Source organism: Prunus avium, chromosome 8 (assembly GCF_965620075.1).
Source record: "Prunus avium chromosome 8, drPruAviu1.hap1.1, whole genome shotgun sequence".
In the NCBI taxonomy this organism is placed as follows: domain Eukaryota; kingdom Viridiplantae; phylum Streptophyta; class Magnoliopsida; order Rosales; family Rosaceae; genus Prunus; species Prunus avium.
The window spans coordinates 31,778,224-31,802,383 of NC_142291.1; the positions used below are offsets into that span (position 1 = coordinate 31,778,224).

The 24,160-nt window shown below is 37.8% G+C and overlaps 5 protein-coding genes across 8 annotated transcripts; 2 read left to right on the plus strand and 3 right to left on the minus strand.

The window, feature by feature from the left end:
* Positions 1-1,477: 1,477 nt before the first annotated feature.
* On the minus strand, positions 1,478-4,270 carry LOC110772628 (DNAJ heat shock N-terminal domain-containing protein). 4 transcript variants are annotated; one of them, XM_021977083.2, is made up of 3 exons: positions 4,166-4,270; positions 3,686-3,854; positions 1,478-3,574 (listed from the first exon to the last, which is right to left on the minus strand). In XM_021977083.2, the coding sequence occupies exon 3, from the start codon at positions 3,525-3,527 to the stop codon at positions 1,644-1,646; it is 1,884 nt and encodes a 627-aa protein (XP_021832775.1). In that variant the 5' UTR covers positions 3,528-3,574; positions 3,686-3,854; positions 4,166-4,270; the 3' UTR covers positions 1,478-1,643. The 4 variants fall into 4 exon arrangements, with proteins under 4 accessions (XP_021832775.1, XP_021832777.1, XP_021832774.1 ...); XM_021977085.2 differs by having other exon boundaries at positions 3,686-3,849; positions 4,166-4,184; XM_021977082.2 differs by lacking the exon at positions 4,166-4,270 and adding an exon at positions 3,929-4,159 and having other exon boundaries at positions 3,686-3,849.
* Positions 4,271-4,690: 420 nt separating this feature from the next.
* LOC110772639 (histone deacetylase-like protein) lies at positions 4,691-6,745 on the minus strand. Its single transcript, XM_021977097.2, has 4 exons — positions 6,607-6,745; positions 6,374-6,516; positions 5,504-5,629; positions 4,691-5,389 (listed from the first exon to the last, which is right to left on the minus strand). Exons 1-4 carry the CDS (start codon positions 6,640-6,642, stop codon positions 5,260-5,262), a joined length of 435 nt encoding a protein of 144 aa, XP_021832789.2. The 5' UTR covers positions 6,643-6,745; the 3' UTR covers positions 4,691-5,259.
* Positions 6,746-6,824: 79 nt separating this feature from the next.
* LOC110772640 (small ribosomal subunit protein uS14z/uS14y/uS14x) lies at positions 6,825-7,966 on the plus strand. The gene is made up of 3 exons (XM_021977098.2): positions 6,825-6,986; positions 7,582-7,681; positions 7,781-7,966. The coding sequence occupies exons 1-3, from the start codon at positions 6,925-6,927 to the stop codon at positions 7,787-7,789; spliced, it is 171 nt and encodes a 56-aa protein (XP_021832790.1). The 5' UTR covers positions 6,825-6,924; the 3' UTR covers positions 7,790-7,966.
* Positions 7,967-12,686: 4,720 nt separating this feature from the next.
* On the plus strand, positions 12,687-18,268 carry QWRF2 (QWRF motif protein (DUF566)). Its single transcript, XM_021977102.1, has 6 exons — positions 12,687-14,533; positions 15,843-15,962; positions 16,662-16,778; positions 16,883-16,972; positions 17,627-17,734; positions 17,826-18,268. Exons 1-6 carry the CDS (start codon positions 13,061-13,063, stop codon positions 17,904-17,906), a joined length of 1,989 nt encoding a protein of 662 aa, XP_021832794.1. The 5' UTR covers positions 12,687-13,060; the 3' UTR covers positions 17,907-18,268.
* Positions 18,269-20,261: 1,993 nt separating this feature from the next.
* LOC110772645 (LOB domain-containing protein 39-like) lies at positions 20,262-21,373 on the minus strand. The gene is made up of 2 exons (XM_021977103.2): positions 21,096-21,373; positions 20,262-20,924 (listed from the first exon to the last, which is right to left on the minus strand). The coding sequence occupies exons 1-2, from the start codon at positions 21,277-21,279 to the stop codon at positions 20,443-20,445; spliced, it is 666 nt and encodes a 221-aa protein (XP_021832795.1). The 5' UTR covers positions 21,280-21,373; the 3' UTR covers positions 20,262-20,442.
* Between the last annotated feature and the right edge of the window lie 2,787 nt (positions 21,374-24,160).

The window sequence follows — 24,160 nt, forward strand, 5'->3', positions numbered from 1 at the left end:
GAAGTTTATTTAACTTGCAAATCTACAAATTAACTAGAACAACCTCATGCTGTAGAATGCGGATCCTAGTCCTCAGAGGCCTGCAACAATGCTACATATATTTTCCTATGTTTTCCTTCTAAAGTCTTTCTGGGGAAGGGGGAGATTGTTAAGATTGGTTGAAGAATAAGGATGTACTTAGGAAGATGCTACGCACATTGTTGGATTAGGTGGCTTTAAAGTATTTAAACAGCAGTCACTTCCTACGGTCCTATACTGATACTATTTGAGACGCAAACACAGATTTTTTGCAGAAGGAATCATATCTATTGCATGACAAAGGATACAGAAATCTTATACCAATTGTAGCAGTCATGTAAGCAACCTCAACTTATTCATATGTCTGAGAAACAGCATACAAATTAAGAAAGCAAATGCTTAATAGACAGTCATAGGTGGGAGGGGAAATTAAACCAAGAAAGTAACCAGAGATTGGTCAATTAAACGTATGGTGAGAAAAGATGGACCCTTTGTGATCAAGCCGAGGAATGAAGACATTCAATTTTTGGCCAGGTAAATATACAACAGAATCTCAGTGCTTACAATGAGATTGTTAAAAGTACACACCAACCAAACTTCTTTATCTTTTAACTTGGTTAAATTTACAGACCACCAGTCTTTTAAAAACTTTCAGTTCCCATAGTCGCAAAATTAAATCAGAAATACCAAGTTATGGTTCACATTCACGCAGTCAGGCTTTGATAATGTAAAAATGGTAGATGCCAGAATAACTTTGAAATCTTCTTTCATCGAAGTTGTCTTTCTAGTTGATGGCTCTAGCCCTTTGGGGATATATATGTGTATATATATATATATATATGCAATTAAGGTCACCTAGAGAGTAAATTATTACAAAAAGAAAGCTACTTTCCATAATAGGGTACAGTTTCTTTTCCTTTTCTATTACAACTAGGCAATGACTTGGGTCTTGGCTCTAGCAGATAATTAAAGCTCATTTAACATACACACTTTTCTACTCCATTTCTTTTGTGTATCTTTGTTTTCCCAAATGCCAAACAATAAATCATTCTCAACTCACAAACAAAGCAAACAGGGTTTTTAAATAAATTATAAAAAAAAACACAAAAACAACAACAACAATTCAGTGTATAAAACAACCATTGAAAAAGTAACATGAACCTCTTGCATGGAGTATCAGAGCTGGGAATGCCGGTGAGATCAGAGGTAAAAAAAACCAGGTGATCACACCATGTCTGTGCCTTCACCAAACAAACCTTTAGATTTGGTCATAAGCTCTCAGAAAAAGCTATATATGTTTTAGCATCAACCATTAAACTTAATCTATTTCAACTAGTTAAAGATTACCTTAGGAGAAGAAACAGAGTCAGAGCTAGCTTCCATTGCCATTGAGGAGTTGCTATTGACTTTGAACAAAATTTACAATACAAAGTTTGCGAAGAAAAAATAACCCGCAAGATTATAAAGTCAGTAACTGATTAGATTGTAGTTCAAAAGCAGTACCCTTATTTACAAAATCACCTCACTAGGGTACTTGATGTACAGTAAGTTACATATCCTATTTTGAACCTCAAAACCAAAGAAGGAAAGGCTATACGAAACCTCTCTGCTTTCCCAACCATAACCTATATTCTCCAACCAAATGTAAGCAAATCCGGGGGAAGAGAAGCAGGATCGAGCTCCCAACAGTCTTTCAAAAGGTTTGGAGCCTCATCACCAGAGAGCTTCCTAGCAGGAATTTGGTGTGAAACCAACCTAACGTCATTCTTTTCTAGCCATCTAATAGCATGGGACCCAATCTCCCTCCTCTTAAATACTGTCTTGAACCCATCAACCTTCTCAAGATACCCCATACTCAAACCGTGCATCTCACTATAAGTTGTCAGAAACACAACTATGTCATAACATCGCTTATCTTTAACAGACAGGTTGCTTCCCTCTGCATCCAAAGCTGCTTCATTATAAAGTGCCCACACGGAACCCTTCTTTGGATAAATACGATAAATTTCTCTTGCAGCCCTTTCACAATTCACGACATGAGAAAATATATTCACTGAATAAATGGGAGTCTTCCTGGCAACCTTAAACCTCCCACAAGAGACATGGAATCCCATTTTCTCCCAAGAAGCCAGCCACTCATCACCATTATTTTGAAGATCCAACCAACTCATTTTCACCTCAAAAGGATTGACAGAAACAACTTCATCGATCAAACCATAATGCCTGGGCATTCCATCATCATCATCGTATATCGCCCACACCTGCCCTTTCTTAAAGCTCCTCTCCTCTCTATCTTTATCAAAATCATAAAAATCAGAATCCTCCACTGCCATAATCTCCAAATCCCCACTCTTTGACACCCTGCTGCTCATGTCTACTGCCAAACCTCTAGTCTTATCACTTCCTAAATCCTTAATCTTCTTTGAAATAGTCCGTCTCTCAACTTCAAAATTCTTACCCTTCTTCAAATCGTTATGCCTCAGCCTCTCCCTCTTATCTTCCTTCTCTCTTTCATCCTTCTTGTCTTGAAGCTTCAACTTCAACTTCATCTTCATCTTCTCCTCTTGCGCCTTTTTCTTCATTTCCGACTGCATTTCTGCCAATGTCATCATGTCCTCACTGGTTTTTGCCTTCTTTGGTTTAGACCTCTCCATCACCTCTCCAACACTACTCATTCTCCTTCTCAATTTCCAACCAAATGGTTCACCACCATTACCACCAGTCACTTGCCTGTCCAGATTCCCACTACGGACTTCACTTTTCCCTCTCCCACCACTACCACCATTAATTTCACCACTATCACTCACTCTCCTGCCCAATCCTTCATTACTTATTATTTTCCCTTTTGATGCCAAACCGGTGGCGTTTCTCAACCTCTCACTGGTCCTAACCTTAGCATTTTCACCACCACCATTCTCATCACTTTCAACCTCCAGAGCCTTAAAGCTCTTCCTACAACTTGGGCAAACCAAATTATGCCCCAAATACCTCCTCTCAAACTGGTGGAAAAGCCGGCACGTCGAACACGAAGTCCAAAAAGTCTCCCTCTCCACCACCACACTCGAACCCAAACCCCCAACACCACCCTCTTTAATCTTCTCATCCTGAATCCTTATCCTGAGCCTCATATCATACTCCTTCCTCTTAAGCTTGTCGGAAAGGAACCGAAACGCCTCGCCGACGAGTTTGAAAGCCTCTTCGGAAGCAGCATGTGGGTTCTTGTCAGGGTGGAGAAGAAATGCGAGCTTCTTGTAGTTCTTCTTAATGGTGTTGGTGTGGGCAAAGGGCTCCACCTGGAGGATCTTGTACCAGTTGGGATCGGGGGTTTTGGAGGCTGTACGGAGGATCTTGAAGGCGGTGACCATGGAGGAAATGCCGTCCAGGTTTGGGCACAGCCGCTCCGCTCGTTTTGCGTATTTGAGGGCTGATTTGAAGTTGCTGTCTTTGCATTTGGCCTCAGCTACAGATTTCAGCCCCCGAGCTTCTTGCTCCTGCTCTGCTTCTTCCATATTATTTTTCTTTCTGTCTTTCAGTTTGTAGGGTTGAAGGGTCTTAACTGGTGAGCAAGCAAAACAAAAAGAGATTGAGCAAAAACAAGGCACGAACAAAGTGAGAAAGAAAGGGAGAAGCTGGAGTTTGCATATATTATATATAATATATTACTCACCTGTTCTTCATTAATAGAGAAAAATCAGCAGCATCTTCTCCCGTTTGGATTTGTCAAAATCAACAGAGTGGCTGTAAACCTCCCGGTAGTTTTTGGATTGGAACAGACTGGACTGGCTGAGACTGTACCAGACTTCGAACCCTAGTTGTTGTTTGATGCTAGGACTGCACTGTAAAACATTATATATTAAAAAGCTATCATCTTTATCAGAATAAATAAATAAATAAACGAAATGGTGCATACTACGGAAGTGGAACCCATATCGGCGATACGAGATCTGAAGATTTTCAATGAATTGAAGTAAAAACAAACTTAAAGCAAGAATGAGACAAACACGCGCCAATAAAATCGAAACCCTAAACCCAGAAAATGAAGATAACATTCATCAGAAATCTCAAAATTTAACAATAAAATCGAAAACAAAACTTTTGAGAGAGAGCGAGAGAGAGAGAGAGAGAGAGAGAGAGAGATAATTTGAACCTTGTTTGAGCCAAACCAGAAAGCCAAATACACCAGAGAAAAGAGGAGAGTAGACAGAGGAGAGTACGCGAAGAGACCACGTTATTCTGGACTATTGTCCAAGATGAATATCCAGTCCGTGATGCACACTTAGGCCCACCAAACAGGCCCTATGGACCTAAAGAAATCATTTTGCATCCTACAACCTACAACTAGTCTACAACATGTATGATAACAGATTTGATTCAAAGCCCACAAAAAAATTGTAAAAATAGGACCAACTGTTAATGGAGTAATATAAATTTACCAAATTATTCTTAATTCATTCACAAGTTTCAGATTTTTTTTTTGAAACACATACAAAAAAAAAGTTGGACTAGATTTTGAGTGAAGTTGATGAGATTTGGACTAGATTTTTTTTCTTAATTCATTCCCAAGTTTTTCTTGTTCTTTGTACTGTCTGCATTTTCGACAGTTGATGATACAAGCCGTCTCTAATTTGATCCAAGAGACAAATACAACAACAAATTATATAACAGCTAGTAGTTCTTTAATTTTTTTTGGTCAAGGCAAACCTTCATTAATTATGCAAACACATTACAAGACATAACATAGGTAGAAGCATAAGACATAGGCACAAAAGATTACAAAACAGAATTTTAATTCAATTTTAATACAAGCAAGGCCAACATACAAAGTTTCAAACCAAAACAACCCTAAAACTGAAAACAAGTTGCAACCGCACCATCCACAGCAAAGCAGCCAAACCACCATTGCAAGTCCACAGCCAACCAAGAGGGAGTCTCTGGTAACATAGTGAACCAAAAGTACGAACGGAAGACGGGGGTGAACAAGCCACCTGCCATTCTTACTTGGCGGCGCGTTGGGGTATGAGGATGCCTTTAAAGTGCAACAGCTAGTAGTTCAAAGGACTTGATAACTACAATACAATCCATGATTGTCCAAATTTGCCATTGAACTTTACTATTATGTCATTTGGATGACATACATATTTGCTTAAGGAACCTCATCTGATAAGAAAAACTCCAACAAGTGTACTGTTAGTCTGTAGTTAATTTGATCACCACCTCCAGTTATGAACTCTCAGTTTGCTATTAAACCGTCCGGAACGGGGGGGCCTCTCCAAATTTCAGTATGTAGGCAGTTTCATATACACCCCGCAGTTGTGGGATTACTTGAGCATCTAAATATGCATCGCAGGAGAAACACCAAACTGATAGATCACTGTTTGAAATGAAAAGAAAGTGAGAAGACAAATTTGGAAACCATCACTGTAGAACAGTAAATAGAAGATGACTTGAGAATGGAAAATTTTGTGGAAAACATTGGTAATTATACCTGTAGCTGAGAGCAAGACAATGATTTGTCTGCTGAAAATGCTGAAGCATGTGCTTGTTCACAAAACGGCTGCACAGGACATCCTTACAGCACAAACATAACCAGTTCTCATTGGGGTGCTGGCATCTATTTTAAGAAAATTGTTTCCCATATTAGAAATGTAACGCATGATTCAAGACTTGGGCACTCTGACTCAAATCAACGTATAAAGAGAAGAGAATCAGAAGGAGCAAGCTATAGATTCTCTTTCTCTATAATAATTTGAAGATTTAATTGGATGAGAAAAAATTTCAGATCCTTTTATAGTTGATGCACTTTGAATATAAATATGTGTAAAACCAAAGGTTGCCTAGACACTAAACTGCTAGGAAAAGAAACTAGAACAACCTCATGCCATAGAATGAGGATCCTAGTCCTCTCAGAGTGCTTTCAACAATGCTAGATGTCTTCTCTATGTTTTCTTTTTAAAGCTTTTCAGGGAAAGTTAGATGCAACGCACATTGTTGGATTTAAACAGCAGTCACAAATGTTCCGCAGTCATGTAAAGCAACCTCAACTCATTCATATGTTTGAAAAACAGCATACAAATTCAGAAAGCAAACGCTTAACAGACAATCATACAGCATGTGACTTTATGGGTGAAGAGACAAATGGCCACAAATACAAACAAGAGGATGAATGAAAAATTAGAAGATGGGTTGTGACTTTTGTTAAAAGGAAAAAAAAATTATCAAACTCTTTTGCTAGTGATAACAATCAAAGCTGGAACAAGTGATCAGAGGCTAAATTGAGAACTGGGTCAAATTGGAACAACACAAACAAAACTGAAAAACTGAAAAAAGAAAGGTTACAGCTTTGAGAAAAAGGAACCTGTTGCAGGGAGAATCAGGGGCGGGAATGTGAGCAAGATCAGAGGACAGGGAAGGCAGGTGATCGCAGAATGTTCGGGCCTCCACCCAACCCGATTCAGCTCCAAATATCAACTCTTCTTCGTTTTCAACAAATGGGTCCTCCTGATTCGCACAATCAACAAAACCCTTTGTTACAAAATTTCAAAAGAATCAAGCTTTTGGCTTCAGCCAAGCGCAGACATAAAAGATTACCTGAGCAGCAGAAGAAGAGCCAGCTTGGGCTGCCATGGAGGAACTGATGGCCTCTCACGCTGAACAAAGTTAGAAACTTGAAAGGTCTCTGTTTTCAAGCAGTGTTTTATTTACGTTTTTATTCATATACGGGTCGGGTCGGGTGGGCCTGCATTTGGTGACCCGACTAGATAACCCACCCGTGCGTTCTTTAAGTCTAGGGTTTTGTTTTGACTCTCTCCCATTATAAATACCAACTTTAAACCTAGCTTCTCCACTTCTTCCGCAAATTGAGATTACTCTGCGCCTGCTAGGGTTTTTGCTCCTTCAAACCAAATCATGGGGCACTCCAACGTCTGGAACTCTCACCCTAAGAACTACGGCCCTGGATCGCGCACCTGGTACTCATTTTCCCACTTTGATTTCCGAGAAATTTCAATTCCCAGTTCATTTTCATTGGTTTCAAGTTCAACTCTGTTGTTAGTTAATTTAGATTGATTTGTATTTTGTGTGTAGTCCTAAATTTTCTGTTTGCTAGGGTTTCTGAAATTTCTGTCTGCTGTAGGAAAACAGTCCATGATATTGAACGTGTTTGTAGTCAATAATCTTTCGTTGATATATAAAATATTGTAAATTTATGTGTAGTTTGTCAATTTGATCATTCTCGCGGTTTTGTTGCATATTTGTGGAATTTATAAATCTCAATCTTAATTGCATTGGCCCTTTTCACATTGGTTTTTCATGCTCCCTTTTGTCTGTTGATTCACCTTATTTGGAAATAAGCATATTCCCATTATTATTTGAATGCTTTGATGTGTTGAAATTTCTTGAATTACATGAAGACATCTGGGTCTGATGTGTTCAATGAGCAGTAGTTGTTGATACATTTCTCATTTGGATTTTGTTACTTATTTGGGTCTGGTTTTATAATTTTGCATTTTTTGCGATGTTTGTGTATATATATTGATATTGCTTGTTTTGGTTTCCTTTTTACAGTCGCGTGTGTGGAAACCCTCATGGGTTGATCAGGAAGTACGGTCTCATGTGCTGCAGGCAGTGCTTCCGTAGCAATGCCAAGGAAATTGGCTTCATTAAGGTAATGCTTTGAGAACTTGTAGCCAGTGACTTAGTGCTAATTCCCCTCACCGATCTAGAATCATTTTCACATTGTAATTGACTTTCTTTTTGGTTGCAGTACCGTTAAGTAGCTGACCTTCAACGTCCCAGGACTTTAAGTTTTGGCCCAAGAATCGTCAGAGTAGTTGTTTCTGAGTTGTCATGAACTCCAAGAAGATATTTTTGTTTTACTGATTTGCTGTTGAACTTGAATTGGTGGTCAGACTATGAATATTGTGTTAATGAATTGATTTATGTTCTCTTTTGTTGTGGCTGTTTCTCATGTTCTGTTCTTGTTCATATCCTATGGAATTTAGCTCATTCTTGTTTGCTAAGTATTCCGTGATATCAAAAGACTTATCAAACAAAAAAAAAAGTGAACTTTAAAAGTAAAGGGCACTGATCTTCCACATTGTTCTTCCGATATTCGCGTTTAGGGTTTCTTTGATTGCTATGTACCATGTTCTTGCTATGTGCATTAGGTTGTAGTTATGGCGCACACCCGAGTTGTCGAACCAGATCATAATCTTAAGTTGATGTCTGTTTCTTGTTCCATTTAGTCGCTTGTCCGGTTGCCTCTACCAAAATTTATTATTTTATCAGTACTGTCAAAACGTTTGTATAACAATGCGGAAGACCAGTGCCAGTAAAACTATTGCTTTAGAATTATGCCTGCTTGAATTTTGCAAAAATCGCTTTGTGCTTTGTTGAAGTGGAGATTTATTGAACCAAGTTAAAAAACTGAATTGTTTTGAAAGACTGATGGTCCGTAAATGGAACCAAGTAAAGAGATAAAGAAGCTTGGTTGGCATGTACTTTTAACAATCGCATCGTAAGCTGCGATCATGTTTTATATTTTAGAAGTTCAGATTTCATGTTATGCTAATTTGATTAGAAATGTTCATGGTATGTTAAAATCCAGCTGCATCTTGTTAGGGCACATTTCTTGATACAAGCGATAATAAGGAAGGAGAAACTAGACCACAAGATTTCGGGTACAGTGATAAATATTTAACCACTTCAATTATAAGCTCTAGACTGTCAGAGTCGTTTTCAAAGAACAGTTCATTTGATATTTGTTTGAAATTTAGATGGTTCAGAACTTCCCCTTCTCCTCCTCTCTGTGTTCCTGATGATGCTTGGCAGTTTCAATAATCTGTGGACTTTTGAAGTGGGGCAGCATTACATCAATAATAGAACCAATCGAACATGGCAGTACTATTCCATACACTCAATTCAATACCTCAAAGTTACCAATAATTCATGACGTTAGTTCATGTTGAGTAGGTCTAGGAAAATCATGGTGGTCACCCGTTTTCGTTACATCACAAAACTTTTGTATCTCTGATGCCACCGACTCTATAATCCCTGTGCAAGTTCAATGCTTGTGTTTTCTTGTCTCCAGGACAAAAATGAACAAACTTAGATTACCTTTCTAAGCCAAACCACAATGCTGTTTTCTGTATTTTGCTAATCAGTGGAGCTTCTAGTTCATTCTTAAGAACAATTCTTTGTTTTTCTTCTTGTTCAACAGTAACTGGAATATCGTAGCGTGGTATTACTAATTGGCACATTATTATATGGGTGGAAGACAGGTTTATCTTATAAGATAAGATATGCCCGTGTTAAAACGTGAATGAATTAGTTATACCATGTGGCACAGTACAGTCTCACCCGAAAATTACTCTTGAAAAAAAAGAGTGCAAGAACTAAACTATCTTTATAAATTATGTATGTATAAGTAAATGATCTACCACTAGAGCTATGAGCCTATAACTTTCCACTTTATAACACTTTTTCTACTCCTTGTTTACCATCAAATTTCATCTCAACTCTTGAAGTGCTAGCTGAGAGTACCAGCAGGCATCAGTAACATATTATGGTGCAACTAACAAATTATACTGAGGTTACTACAGCTTCAATGATAGTGAAGATCACCTAAATGAAAATAAAAGCACAAATGGGCATGCAATAATATACTTCACCAACCTACTTTACTAAAATTTCTTCATCTCCAAGTTAGTTTTCAAAAACCTCCTTTTCAGATGTCTTTTCTGACGTCAATCACTTCCCTCTATCATCCAGGTACAATCTTCTGGAACTCATTAAATTTTCTCTTCTCCCACAACCATCAAATTGCACAATTGAAAGCTTCTCACATGACTGGCATGCAAAACTCCTGGAGAAATTTTCACCAAGTGAAGATTTGAATGTAAAACAATGAATAATTTTGACTCTAGATTGTTGCCAACCATCATGAAGGGGTTTATGAATTATGATTTTATGATTATCCTTTAAGATTCTAAGAAAATTAATGTAGAAAGTATAAATCTAACCCAATTAATCACATATAATACACACATGTTAGACTCTATATGCAAAATAATCACTTTTTTTTTCTTTGTAAAAGCAATGTTGGGTTGAAGTGGAGAGGAGAAGCAATGTTGGAAAGCTATGGGGTGCAGACAAAATCATTCTCCTGTAGTTTATAATCACTTTCAAAACAAACTAACTAATACCCAATTAAACAAACATCACCTAATGGGTGTGTGTTACTTTTAAACTAATTATCCCATTGGAGTGTACCTTAAGTCACATGGCTGCAAAACAAATCCAAAGCTATCATCATTTCAGGATATTGTAGGCTTAGTAGCCATAGCTGAAATGATGCTATTCCAAAATGGGTGAATCTATATTCTATTGAGAGACTCAGTTGGGATTTGGGGTTCTTAACAGGTTTGTAATTGTCTGCTAGTAATTTTATCATTGATGGATCAGATTCTCCCTGAACTTTCACTGTTTTCAATGGTTTTTTTATTATTTATATTTTATTATTAAACAACTAATGTCTACGAGATTTAAACTCATAACATTCTTCAACAAAATAAAAGCTAACTACACTAAATGATCATTGACACTAAATGCAGCACTGCACTGTTACATCGTTTGACTAGTACATTGCTCTCTCGGAGTAGTAGCTTGAGTCTCCGGACTAGTACATTACCACTCCAAGCATCTCGGAAATTAACCGCCATGTTCTGTGGTTCACTGCTAAAATTACCAAACTCCTGCAGATTAGTATCTATTTTGAAGTCAACAAGGTAATAATTGAAGCTCTAGTCAGTGACGTACGGACACCAATAAGGCCTTGAGTGGTTTGTGTGATTAGATCTTACCTGGTGTGGGGCAGACAGTGAGGAAGTTTCATGTTTTACTGTTAAAAAAGTTGATTGCTTTTGTATTTACAAGTTGGCTTGAGAAAGATATTATGTTATAAGTCTTCAATTGCCACACTTTGGTTGTACTTTCACCACAAACACCACATGGGTTAGGTTAGGGATTTATAGGTAGATTAGACTGTCATAGTAAAAGCAATTAGGCAGATGGGTTAATGAGGTTCATTGTGTACTTTTTGGTTGCCTTTCCAGCTGGTGCAGTGCAGGGTTCATTTCCTAGCCTCTTCCAAAAAATAATTTCTTTTTTTTTTTCTTTATAATAATTTTACTGAATTTTATCAGTAAGATTTGTATTTGGTCGGATCACGGATGGGATTATCTTGTTTTTAGTAGATTAAGTCCATGGAATCAAAGAATAAACAATACATATGTCCTGCATTTTCTGATATAATATGAACCAGAAATGTATTAGAAAATATCCATATATATACAGTCAAACTAAGTTAGATTTCATAACCAGAATGAAAATGTTAGAGAGAGAAATGAACTATAATTTTGGATGGAAATATAAAATTGCTGAACATATAAGGAAAGTTGATGGCACTAACCACATTTTTCTTGTTGTTTTTTTAGAAGGAATTGGGAAATTAGGTAGTTGGGATAATTTGCCAACAAATTTTTAACCAATTTTCCTTTCGACGATTTGAGTAGATGCTAGAAGACTGAGATTTATTGTGGAGCTGATTTAATGTTGATGTCTTTGAATGATACTGTTGAAATTTATTGAATAAAGTTTTTCTTTGATTAAAAAAATTGCGGAGTTAGTGAATTGGATTGGTAGGAGCCACAACGAAGAAAAAAATTCCGGGTTTAAATGAAATAGGAAATATGTTGAAAGCAAAGGCATAACTAAAAATTGAGAGATGGTGATAAAGATGTGGTAACTCTTTATACAAACTAATGCTAAAAAAGGTTTATATAGCTTAGCTTGCAAAAATGACACAATGCAATTGAGTCCATCCTTTAATCTTGTTTAAGCTTATGGCATCATTAATTGATGTCATCAACCACTTTTTTGCTTGAATGCTGTTTTCATGGAGGTTAGCTCTGCTCACTCATATCTTTCCCTCATGAAGAAAAAAGAAAATTATGCAGCTTGTATTGCCATTTTTTTTATATTGTGCCTCTCATTATTTTGTTATTAATTGGCAATTATGACAACTTCCACTCCACAAATACTATATATGGAAAGTGTACACTAATTATTCTGTACAGAAAAATAGTACATACCATGTCTCATGTATATGTGTGAGAATAAGATGAGGTGAACACATACCACAATTTTGGCATATACTTGTACTTTGTACCACCATTTTTGTTTGAACTCAAAACCTCCTTGAAATAACAACTCAAGTATTTCTCATTGGTCGATAATCTATACGGGGATTTTCATATCACGTCATCATAATAATGTAATATGTTAAATTATTTCGCGATAATTTATAATGGATGTTTGAAACTGAATAATATATACATGTATATTTTTTTTCAATTTTAGTGCATGTCATGATATTCTGATACTACATCGGCAAGAAGTCCCTTGGTTTTTTTTTTTAAATTTTTTAATCAAAGAAGTCCCTTGGTTTCTTTGTTCTTTTTCTCTGTTTTGTGAATAAAATTATATAATCCAATATCCGGAAATTATTATATGGGAGAAAGTCACATGTGGAGAAAATGTATTAATAAATTAATTAAAAAGTTTTTAAGACTTAAAATGCAATTAAATCAACATAACATAACGTTAACGTCCCTCCAAAGTTTCTCAGAGAAAAAAAAAAATCCCAAACCTGCAAAAACTCTCATAGCATTTTCTTTTGGCCAGAGACGCTCTCAGACTCTCTCTCATACACTTGCAAATCTCACCTCTCTCTCTTACCGACTTCTACTTCTCTCTCTTCCTCTCTCTCAAAACCCACAAACACAGAGACAGCAAAGCTCACTGCTTTCTCTCTCAGCTCCAAAAATGCTGAATCTCCTGCAAACCCATCTCAGAATTTCCCCTTCTCCTGCAATTTCTTAAATCTGCATTGCTAATTTTGGGGGCGTGATGGGTTTGCGAGTGGCACAAAAATTGAATCTTTAAGAGGGCAATGTGAGGAGGACTTAGGATTTTCAACAGTCCTATGATGGTGGCTGCCATTTCCGAAGCAGCTTCAAACGACCGTCCAAACCCCAAAACCTCCACAGACCCACGCTCACGCACCCATCTCCAAAACCCATCAAGGCCTCCCCTTTTGCCCTCAGAGAAAGACAATGGCTTTGTGCAAAGAAGACCCAGAGGCAGACAAGTCTCGTCTAAGTACATGTCTCCTTCTCCTTCTTCTTCTTCAACCTCAACATCCACTTCTACTGTCTCGTCCTCTGCGTCTTCTAGAAGATGCCCGTCTCCATTGCTCTCAAGGTCCATAAACTCCTCTTCAAACTCGACCCCAGTGCCCTCTTTGGGTCCGAAACGGGCTCAATCGGTGGACCGGAGGCGACCCATTACGCCTCGGACCTCCACGGGTCTCCCTGAGGCTCGGCTAAGCAATGCAGGCGCTGAAGTCTCGGCTGCCACTCGGCTTCTGGTCACTTCCACTCGGAGCTTATCAGTTTCTTTTCAAGGTGAGGCCTTTTCGCTTCCGATTAGTAAGACTAAAGCAGCTGCCTCGCCTAGTGGGGCTGTTGCGAGGAAGGCCACGCCTGAGAGACGCCGGTCGACCCCTGTAAGAGGAGATCAGGCTGAGAATTCTAAGCCTGCTGATCAGTATCGGTGGCCGGCCAGGACCAGAAAATTGAGTTCGGGTTCTAATAACTCGTTGTGGAGGAGCTTGGACTGTAGTTCGGAGACTGGGAAGCTCAATGGGATTGGATCTGGGGTTGCGGCTAGAGCATTGCAGCAATCTATGATTGATGATAGCAGAAGAGCTTCCTTTGATGGTAGATTGAGCTTAGATTTGGGCAATGCTGAGCCTTTAAAGGCTGCTGAGCAAAACCCAGATGCCAATTCAGCCAATGAATCTTCCGTGCCTTCTGATCTCACTGCTTCTGATACAGACAGTGTTTCCTCTGGTAGCACTTCAGGTGTACATGATGCTGGTGGTGTTGCAAAGAGTCGAACTGCACCTCGTGGCATTGTTGTGTCTGCAAGGTTTTGGCAGGAGACTAATAGCCGGTTGAGGCGGTTGCAGGATCCCGGTTCGCCTTTATCAACAAGCCCTGTGTCTAGAGCAGGGTCGAAATTCATTCAATCTCAATCGAAAAAGTTTAATGGTGATATCCCATTATCATCATCTCCTCGAACGATGGCTTCCCCCACTAGGGGACCAACTCGGCCTGCTTCTCCGGGAAAGCTTTGGACTTCATCAATGTCACCATCAAGGGGGTATAGTCCTTCTCGGGTGAGAAGTAGTGTTAATGGTTCCTTGAATAGTAGTTATTCTGGTCCTGCACCTTCAATTCTCAGTTTTTCTGTTGATACTCGGAGAGGGAAGATGGGGGAAGATAGGATTGTTGATGCACACATGCTCAGGCTTCTGTATAACCGTTATCTGCAATGGCGGTTTGTAAATGCAAGAGCAGATGCTACCTTCATGGTGCAGAGACTGAAATCAGAGGTATGCTTGTGGTTCTATAAATTGCAATGCTATATATCTTCTAATTGTGTTTCTTCAGGACTTTGTTTGGTGCTTGTATGGTCATAGACTCATAGATATTGTTTGCCATGGTTGATGTACACTTCAATTTGTTTTGTACTCATTATACTGTACACATCTCCATAATTAGCATGGTTCATGTGTGTATGTTCATTGTTTTCCATATACTTTATCTCCATCCAATTAGAGTTTCTTTCCCCCAGTAATTACAACAAGAACGGGAACTTCTCCTTGTCACCTTATTTCTTTTATGGCAACGTTTTTTTTCCCTTAAGGAGTACTGCATTTTCCTTTTTCCTTATGAATATAACATTATATAATCCATTTCTGAGCTCTAATCAGAAGTATGCGAGGTTATTTAGGGAAATTTTGGTTTTAACCGAGTATGGAAATACAGAAGGCTGCATAATATTTTATACAAATAACATCCGGGTAATACAGGGAATAAAGCTCAAATCTTAAATGAGGTGTGCCACTGTCATTAGTTTTTAACTGTAAAAAAATAAAGGCGTGTGGTTGTCTTTGGAAACTTCTGGAGTGTAGATTTGGAAAATAGTAGAATCAAAAGGTGATTTGTGAAGTCTTTAGAGTGATTATTGAGTTGACCGATTGCTCTAGAATAGAGTAGATGGCTTTCGCCTAGTATGCAATGAACAATCATGGCTTGTTGTCAAGGAGGACTTCATACTCGGGTGTTATCTTTAAGAAGGACTTGATTTCTCTTTCAGTTTAATAGACTCCATGAAATGGAGATTGCATATTGTCATGTTTTGTCGCTTAATTGGTGTCTTTACTTGATATCTTCAAACAAGACCCATAGTGAATTTGGAATTTGATAATGCATCTGTCTCTTTGGTATATTTGCTCTTTTTTCTTTTTTCTATATGTTTGAACTTGTCTGATTTTGTTTAAACTTTTCAACATGTTTGATTTTGTCTGAACCCTTATGATTCTATAAAACATAGCTTTATTTCTAGTGGTTGAATTCATGCTTCCCATTTCAGCCACAAGTGAGTACTTTAAATCAGTTTGTTTGAGCTTTTTCACATCCATAGAGTGATTTCCATTTGTTCAACTATGTATAGAAGTGACGTGATACATTGTATCTGGTTCTGATTTTGTTGACAGTTCATATGTGTTTATCACTATGGTTCAGTAAAAGTTTCTTCATACTGGCATCTCTGCTGCATATTATGTGATGAATTGGTCAGGATGGTTTCAGTTTGTGTACAGTTTCTTTTGTCTAAATTTGTATTTTCTTGGGTGCCAGAAAAATCTATGGAATGCATGGGTATCAATCTCAGAGCTACGGCATTCCGTCACTCTTAAAAAGATCAAGTTACTTTTGCTGAGGCAGAAATTGAAGTTAACTTCTATCCTCAAAGGACAAGTAAGATTCACAGATTCACTATCTTCATGGCACTTCCTTTCTGCTCCATATTTATATATCATTGGCTGGAATCTGAAAGTGCTATAATACGAAATATGAGTTGGTGGTGGGAATTTTTTGTGATACTTCATTAAAAGATTCATGTTCAGGAGATGTACTTGAGTTTTGTGCTGACCTTCAGTCTACAGTTATGACCAAGCATGTGACTTGCTAGGTAAAAGTTTAGGGCTTTAATTATGACAGAAATGAAATTAGTCACATTTTTAATACCCACTGCTCCCCTAGACCCTTTTTTTCTTTTCTTTTATCACTCTTCTTTCCACTTGGTTGACTTCCTTATTAACTTTTAACTATACATGTTCGGACAAAAACTGGTACCATTGCTGTTGTTACCTCTGCCCCTGCTGGATTAGAGGCTTGCTCTTTCTCTGTGTGCAATTTTGAGCAACGTTCTCTCTAAATAGCACTATCAAGACGTTAGTGTTGATAATACTACATACCACCAATGAATTCTTAGTGACATAGATTGCCATACTAGTACAAGTTCAAATGCTTTCTATTTTCTGTATTTTGGCGATAATGCATTCAATAGAAGGAATAATCTTGAGAAGAATCTTCTGTCCACCCCAAGTTCCTTTGTATCGTACTACTACATCAAGTAGCTGTTTAATAAGAAGTTTGTTCTTTTGGTGTTTGTAGATCACTTATTTGGAAGAATGGGCTATTCTGGACCGAGATCACTCTAGCTCTTTGCTAGGAGCAACTGAAGCATTGCAGGCCAGTACTCTCCGTCTTCCGGTTGTTGGAAAAGCAATTGTATGTGGCTTCTTCTTACCCTTAACTTAATCAAGGACGTATCGAAGGCCTGAACCAAGGATCCATCACTGTTCAAAAGACTGACTTTGCTTATTTTATATTAGGTTGACTTTCAAAAGCTGAAAGATGCTGTGGGTTCTGCAGCTGATGTGATGCAAGCAATGGCGTCCTCAATTTGCTCTCTTTCATTGAAGGTAATCTATTTTTTTGTCTTTTCTTGAATCACGTTTCTAATTTTCTTGGTTAGTTTCATTATTCTTCCAAACATTTCACAGAAATATACATCAATTGCATTCTGTTCTTCCCGTATGTTATAAGTTGTAAATATAAAAATGAACAAAAGTGAGAGATGAAGCCACTGTACCTGTACTTGAACTGTACCTGAACATTACCCGAGGAGCTGGCATAGATGTTGTAGTTGGGTAGAACCGTTGTTTTACATTTAGGTGAAACAATGTTTTGAGGTATCCTTTGTTAAAAATGTTGTACTTTCCAGTACACCTAGGTGATTGATGTTATTGTTTAATTCCTAGAAGTAATAATTGATTGATTCAGTTGGATTGAACTACAACAGTCACTTACCTGACCTGATTGTTTAGTAGTTGTTGACATCTGCACCGCTACCTGATTACTCTTTTATTTTTACAGCATATGGATTTGTTTCCAGAAAGACCCTTAAGCTTTTTGGCAGAGCATATTTAGAAGTGCCTCCGTAGTCTAGCAGTTTTGATATCTCCTAGACTTCATGCATGTTATCTATTCATGCCTGGTAGATGTGAACTCTAGAGCCTCGTTATGAATAGCTTGAAACTGTTTTAAGGAAGTTTCTTAAACACTTGCCATTACAGGTGGAGGAAATGAATTCCTTGCTGTCTGAACTTATGAGGGTTACCGCAACAGAACGGGTTGTGCTTGAACAATGCAAAGATTTTTTGTCTACATTATCAGCCATGCAGGTAAGTCTGGTAGTCTATTTCATTTTTTTTCCTTTCAAGGTTTCACTTTTTCCCTCCAGTTTTTCAATTGCTTTCTTATTCATTGTAACAGGTCAAGGACTGTAGCTTGAGAACACATATAATACAATTACGACGTGTACCAACTACCCGCAGCCTGACAACACATGTGTAGAACTGATCTTATTTGACTACTCACTCCTAATGCTAACATATTACATGGAGCCTACCGGGTGGAGGCAGCAGAGGTAATAAGAATGGATCAAGTAGCTAGTTTTGGCTTCTGATGTGGCAATTTTTGGAACCTGGTTGTGGTCTTCTGTATCATGCATCTCAATGTATCTTTTGTATCTGAAGAATACAGAAAATGGCTTTTCCCCTCTCACTAAAATTAGCTGTATACAAGCACTCTTTTCTTTCCTTGGGGCAAAAAGGAAATGTATATGTATATATATGTAATTTCTCCTGATCACACTGTTAATCAAGTAGTTTGTGGTAAATCTCTTAATTCAATCATCTTGTCATGCCTTTTCTTCTGCTCGATTGTTCGTGATTTCAACAATGCCAGCGTTATTACTTTCTGTATAGAGTCTGAAACAGATTTTTGGTTTTTCTATTGTAGTATAACCCAGGAAATTGGCTAAGTACAAGATCTCAAGCTGTTTAACGAAAAGGGTTCAGGCTTTGCCTCTGAATCTGATCACGTTTGTAAACTTTTGTGCTATGTTTTTCTACAGATCATATGAATTATAAAAACAAGGGGGATAAAATAATTCATCTTTGGATACTTCCCCCACATGGTGCACTTCAATGCATGAAAGTTGGCAACCTCTTCTTTTCTATTCTGTTTTTGTTCAGACTTCAGAGAATCAGAAGTCTCTTGCCCTCTAGTTTCTTCAAATTCTTGTATGGATGAAATTCCACGAACCCACTTGGCACATGCATTTGCCTCCATTGATGGAGGGGTGAAAATGGTTCTGAGAAAAGATAATATTAGCATCAGACTTTGACTGTTGATTGACTGAAGTTATCATATCCAACGGTTCACAATCATCCCCCACGTTAAGGTTTGTGTTCACATGGCTCCTAAGAGAAAACACAGGTTTGGAGTCAACTGTGAAGAAGAATTGACCTAGTTTGACTAGTTGGGTCAAGCGACAGCCCATGTTAAAGTTCCAGCATATGAGGATGTTAGGGCCCCCATAATTTAATTCTGACCCAAAAAATATATAAAAAGAAAAATAGAGAAAAAAAGAGGGCCACTAAAACCCAATTGCCTCTTTCTTGTTTCGGACTGAAAACTAATTTGCCTTCAAACCCTTCTCCTACAAAAGACAAACTGTCGGTTTTATAACGTTTGTACCATTGTGGGCTGCAGAGGTCAACCATCCCATTTGGTTAAACGAGTAAGTCTGCCCTTAAGTTCGACCTCCTTTCCTGTACATTAGAAGTTAGAATCTTGCTTAGTAAAAATAAAAAAATAAATCTCCTTCATGTCCATCTTTTCTCAATTCATAATCAAGAAACTATTGAGATATATGCTGTCGTGTGGCTTAATTTTTTTTTTTAGACACGATAACTTTGAGTGCAAAAAGACGGGTTCATTGTTTTGGTCAACTGATTTAACTCACGTTTTGCGTCATGTGGCTTAATTTTAATTTCTAACTGGTTGAATCTTCCATGACGTCATTATTGTAGTGTACGTGTTGTCATATTGTTTAAGAATTAAGATCTCAAACAAATATTGATATTTAAAATAGATTTTTCGAAGAAATACTAGAAGGAGAGCGATTCGAAAGCTTTCCAGCTGGAAACCACTCTCAGATGTCTCATCTGTTAGTGATGCGCCGACACAATGTCAACTTCCAAAAGTGTGCAAAGAGAAAAATTAGTATGTAAAATGGACCCAACTCTCCAATATTTTTTCCCCTCTCCAATTCAAGTATCCATGACATGACCTAAATTGGAGAGGAAATGGGTTGGATTTTGGGTGACCAACCACAAACATCTAACACATGAGAGGTGTGAGTGTACCGTCCACCACGAAGCCACTGATTCAAGAAACTATTTTGCGTATTTGATAAACGGGCAGTAAATTTTTATTGCAAATTAGTATTATAGTGTCATCAATCTGTTCATATTATAACACGTGTGTATTTATTAATACGATGTCCTCAAATATAAACATGTTTTCCGTCCAGGATATAACACATTTTCATCTTGAGGGCTCAAAATAAATAAATAAAGGCTGAACCAATAATTTATATTGACAAAATTTGTATGGAACCTTTTTTTTTTCTTCACAACTTTTGTATACAGGTTCTAAAAGTGTTGTGCGGCCCTTGAGACGACTCAAAAGCCAACAAATAATATTCCAAATATCTCATGCCCCACTACACAATTCATTTCCAAATTTTCATCATCCAATCCAACCTTGACAACTCATTAATCCAACTGAGACTGAAAATTTCATCCATGCATCAGAATCTTCATTCATGGCCTCTGAATATATATTAATAAGAGATTATAATTTCTTTCAATTTTTTTAAAATTAATTTTATGGTAAAAGGTCAAAAATCAAAGCAAAATTACAAGAGGATGCTTTTGTTTATGCTTAAACAGCCGAATATTAATCCCCCCATATTATTTACTCGGCAATTACAACAAGAAGGAAGAAACAAAAATATTTATTCTTGACCACGTATGCATGATCAAATGAATAACCTCAGAAGCTTTGTCGTTCCCTTCAAATTATTACCACTACAATGATCCGCTGACGACGAACTGCTTCCTAACGTCGTCGTTTCAGACTCTTCCGCGGAGGACGGCGTCCCCGCCCTACAATCTCCGCGCTTGGTCCTCGACGTCAACCCACCCGCAGCCGTCAAGCAAAGATCAAGATCAGGCAGCTGGCAGTTCGCCACGTCATGATCATCAGTATCATCGAAAGCCAAATCGCTAGACCTCTTCTTCTTGGTGGATTGCCGTTGTAGTCGAACATGATGATCATGAACGCAATTTTGGTGGTCGTCACGAGTGTACTCGGGAAGTGGCTCCAACGTGCCGCCGCGTAGCACAGTCTCCACCGCCGCCTGGCACACCTCCCACTTCCCACTCAAAAGAAGCCCCGTCGCTCCATTCACCGGATTTATAGTCCGCCCCACCGCCTCAAAAATCAACGACTGAAATAAAGCTATAAAAAAAACCTAAACATCATCAGCAATCTGTTTATTTTCATATGTATCCGTTAAGAGAGACAGACCTCCACGCTACAGAGGCTACTGGGTCTGTAGTGTGGACATCATCATCTGAACTTACGTAATAAGAACATACTTTAATTTTGATAGGGAGAAATGTTGTTTACCGGGTCGTTGGGATTCGGAGACGGCGTTGATGAAGGAGAAGAGGCCGGCACGGCCAAAGAACTTGGCAACGAAAACGGTGGCGTGGGCTTGAGCTTGGGGGTCCTCTATCCATTGTAGGCATTGCCTGAGCATGCAATTGTCACTGCAACCCTTTCTTAGGACTCGGCATCCATTGCAACTCATTTTCACGCATTAATAGTAAACAACCGAAACAGTAGTTGCTAGGGTCACAACTAGTAATACATAGGAGCCTGCGTCTTAATTATTGGAGATGTGGGAGGCCGTCTTAATTTGCATTAAGACTTGTGTATATATAGGGTGGGAAATGTTATATAATTATGCTTTCTTTTTTCTTTTTATTATATGGGGATGGTTGAATTTAAAACGCAGGGTATTTCTAAAAAAAAAACATAATATAGTCGCTTAAATTATTTTTAGGCGGTGTTAAATATTCTTATTTGAACTTATATGACATATTAACAGTTTAGCAACATAACATATCAGATATATATTATATTGTTGAGATTAATCAGCGTTTGGTTTGATCAACTATGGTTAAGTTATTTGAGGTGGAGTTGAGTACATGGTTTGACTGTATAATATGGAGGGTTTTGGGTTCCAAGGAACTTGGTGAGGGACGGCTGCGCGTCTCCGCGCAGTAGGTGGGTGTGGTTCATAGAATTTCATTCCTCCACCGTTGGATACCTCTGCATGGATATTATCTAAAATCTATGACCAGATTCTGTTTCTGTCTTTTTTCTTATTTTAATTTTCTATTTGTTTCTGGCTGTGCTTAGCTTGTACCACTCATGGGACGCTTGCATGCAACAAGACCAAACGTTTTTAGTGTTTCTGCTTTCTCTTCTTTTCTTTTTTCGGGTTGGAGCAGCAGAGAATTCCATAATAATTAATAATTAATTAAGCATTGTTTAGAACATATAAATGAGTGGGGGGTCTAGCTGGATTTGAATTTAACATCCAATTAAGTTGGGTGTAAATGAGCTTCCATTCTTTTGGGAAACCAATTTTATATAATGGCAACCATTCTTTATAGCTTTTACATATAATGGAAGAAGAATCCCCACAACTCTCTCCTCTTTTTTCTTTTTTCAAAGAAGAATAATCCCTTACATCACAGAGGGTATCACCAAAAGTATTTAATCAATTAGTATAAATATATATTTCCGCTCCATATTATCCATTTTAGTCTCTGAAATTTCGATAAAGAATCTCGTACCTACATGTTATGTTGTCAGACTCTACTCTACTATACTTTAAAATTAGATTCCACTTAATCGATAGCCTTAAGAACATATATATTATATGTTGTGCTAGAACATTCTTGACTTCATTATATATATAACAATTGGACAAAAATGACTTCACTTGAAGAGTAAGTGAGTGGCTATATTTACAAGGCGCAGAATTTGGGAAGAAAGTGGGGCACGCATGGGACTAATGATAAAGATGACGATGTGGACAAAGTAAAGGCATTGAAGTTATAGTCGCGATTCGGGTACGTGGCATGTTTATCTTATTAGCACCACGATTAACTAAATTAATCCCACATTAAAATATGTTTAAAATAATGGTTAATTGATGTTCCAACAAAACAAAGTTTGTGGAGAATGGGATTCCAATACAATTAACTTTTCACAGCTCACTTTAATTTGGATTTTCATGCTTCCGAATGTAAGGCCACTCTAGTCACTAACTATGGTTGTGTAATTAGGTATAATTATAGAATAAAGGGATGGGACATCACTTTGGCCGTACACATAAAGCCAAGCCATGGATTCATTGGATTAGTTGTAAGAGAAGGGTGTCGTATTAAGCGTCACCATTGGCAATTGCGGCTAATTTGAAATGTCCCTTCCATGACCTAGAGCGACACTTGTACATTAGGCCGGGTAATGGGAAAGATTTACATCTTAATTACCTTATGTTTTGCATAATCCCAATCTTCCCGAAGTTGCACAATATGTAAACACACATCTTCCAATTATAAGGATAACTCTTTGTTGAACTCTAATGGTGTGTTTACTAATCAGGAATTGGAATTCTCATCAGGAATTGAATTCCACCTAAGGAGGATTCCTGCGTTTACACATCAAGGAATTGAAAAGTAAGTGGGGCCCACACAAAATTAGGATTTGAATTCCTAATTTGGAGGAATTCAATTCTTAGATGGGAGATGGCATTCTAATTCTCGGAGAATTAACTCATCAGGAATTCATCTTTTTTACCCATTATATCCTCACACAATATTCAAATTTTCAAAATTTTCAAATTTGCCATATACTTTAACCAAACAACGAGGACATTTGAGTAATTAGTACCACTCCTACACCAATTTCATATGATTTAGTAAACAACTTTAATAGTAATCCAGAATCTAACTCCCCTCAATCCATATGGTTTAGTAAACAACTTCAATAGGAATCCGAAATCTAATTCTCCTCAATCCAACTCCTCCTTAATTCAATTCCTCCTAATCCAATTACAGATTAGTAAACATGCCATGCATAGAATTTTTGACGGGTAGAACGGATTTGGGAATAAAGTCGTCCTTGGTGTGAGTGCTTTGCACTGTGTGTTAGCTGTCATGGTCGTTGATGGCCGTGAAAACAAAGGAAGTGTTATGGTGATTTGCACCTTTGGTCTGACTTCTTCAAACGATTTAGGCTGAGTTAGGAACGTTTTCTTCGCTGTTGGGTTCTTAGCCTTGGCAACAAAGCTACTTGTATTACGTTGTCTTGGGTAATTGAGACTGTCGTGCTCGGTATGGTCGTGTTTGGATGTCAAGTGATCTCTCAAGTTATTTTTTAATCTAAATGAAACAAAGACTACAATTAAAGAAAAAATGGATTAGATGATGCTGAAACAAAAACTTTGAAGAACATAGTTGTTTGTTGATATATTGAATGGATGGTTACAATGACGGTGCTCAAGAACTTTGAACAAGCTTCAGAGTTCTTGGTGATAATATGTTCCTAGGAAAATAATAAAATTTATCTAAGTCTAGTTTAGGAAATACATTGCACAACATTTCGTCTTAGTTTTT

Coding starts and splice junctions, on each gene's coding strand:
- QWRF2 (XM_021977102.1), top strand. CDS start 13,061: ATGATGGTGGCTGCCATTTCCGAAGCAGCTTCAAACGACCGTCCAAAC. Junction 14,534..15,842: donor TGCAGAGACTGAAATCAGAG/GTATGCTTGTGG, acceptor CTTGGGTGCCAG/AAAAATCTATGGAATGCATG. Junction 15,963..16,661: donor CTTCTATCCTCAAAGGACAA/GTAAGATTCACA, acceptor TGGTGTTTGTAG/ATCACTTATTTGGAAGAATG.
- LOC110772628 (XM_021977083.2), bottom strand. CDS start 3,527: ATGGAAGAAGCAGAGCAGGAGCAAGAAGCTCGGGGGCTGAAATCTGTA.
- LOC110772640 (XM_021977098.2), top strand. CDS start 6,925: ATGGGGCACTCCAACGTCTGGAACTCTCACCCTAAGAACTACGGCCCT. Junction 6,987..7,581: donor GGCCCTGGATCGCGCACCTG/GTACTCATTTTC, acceptor TCCTTTTTACAG/TCGCGTGTGTGGAAACCCTC.
- LOC110772639 (XM_021977097.2), bottom strand. CDS start 6,642: ATGGCAGCCCAAGCTGGCTCTTCTTCTGCTGCTCAG. Junction 6,517..6,606: donor GCTCTTCTTCTGCTGCTCAG/GTAATCTTTTAT, acceptor TGTGCGAATCAG/GAGGACCCATTTGTTGAAAA. Junction 5,630..6,373: donor CCTGATTCTCCCTGCAACAG/GTTCCTTTTTCT, acceptor TTCTTAAAATAG/ATGCCAGCACCCCAATGAGA.
- LOC110772645 (XM_021977103.2), bottom strand. CDS start 21,279: ATGAGTTGCAATGGATGCCGAGTCCTAAGAAAGGGTTGCAGTGACAAT. Junction 20,925..21,095: donor CTCCGAATCCCAACGACCCG/GTAAACAACATT, acceptor TTTTTTTTATAG/CTTTATTTCAGTCGTTGATT.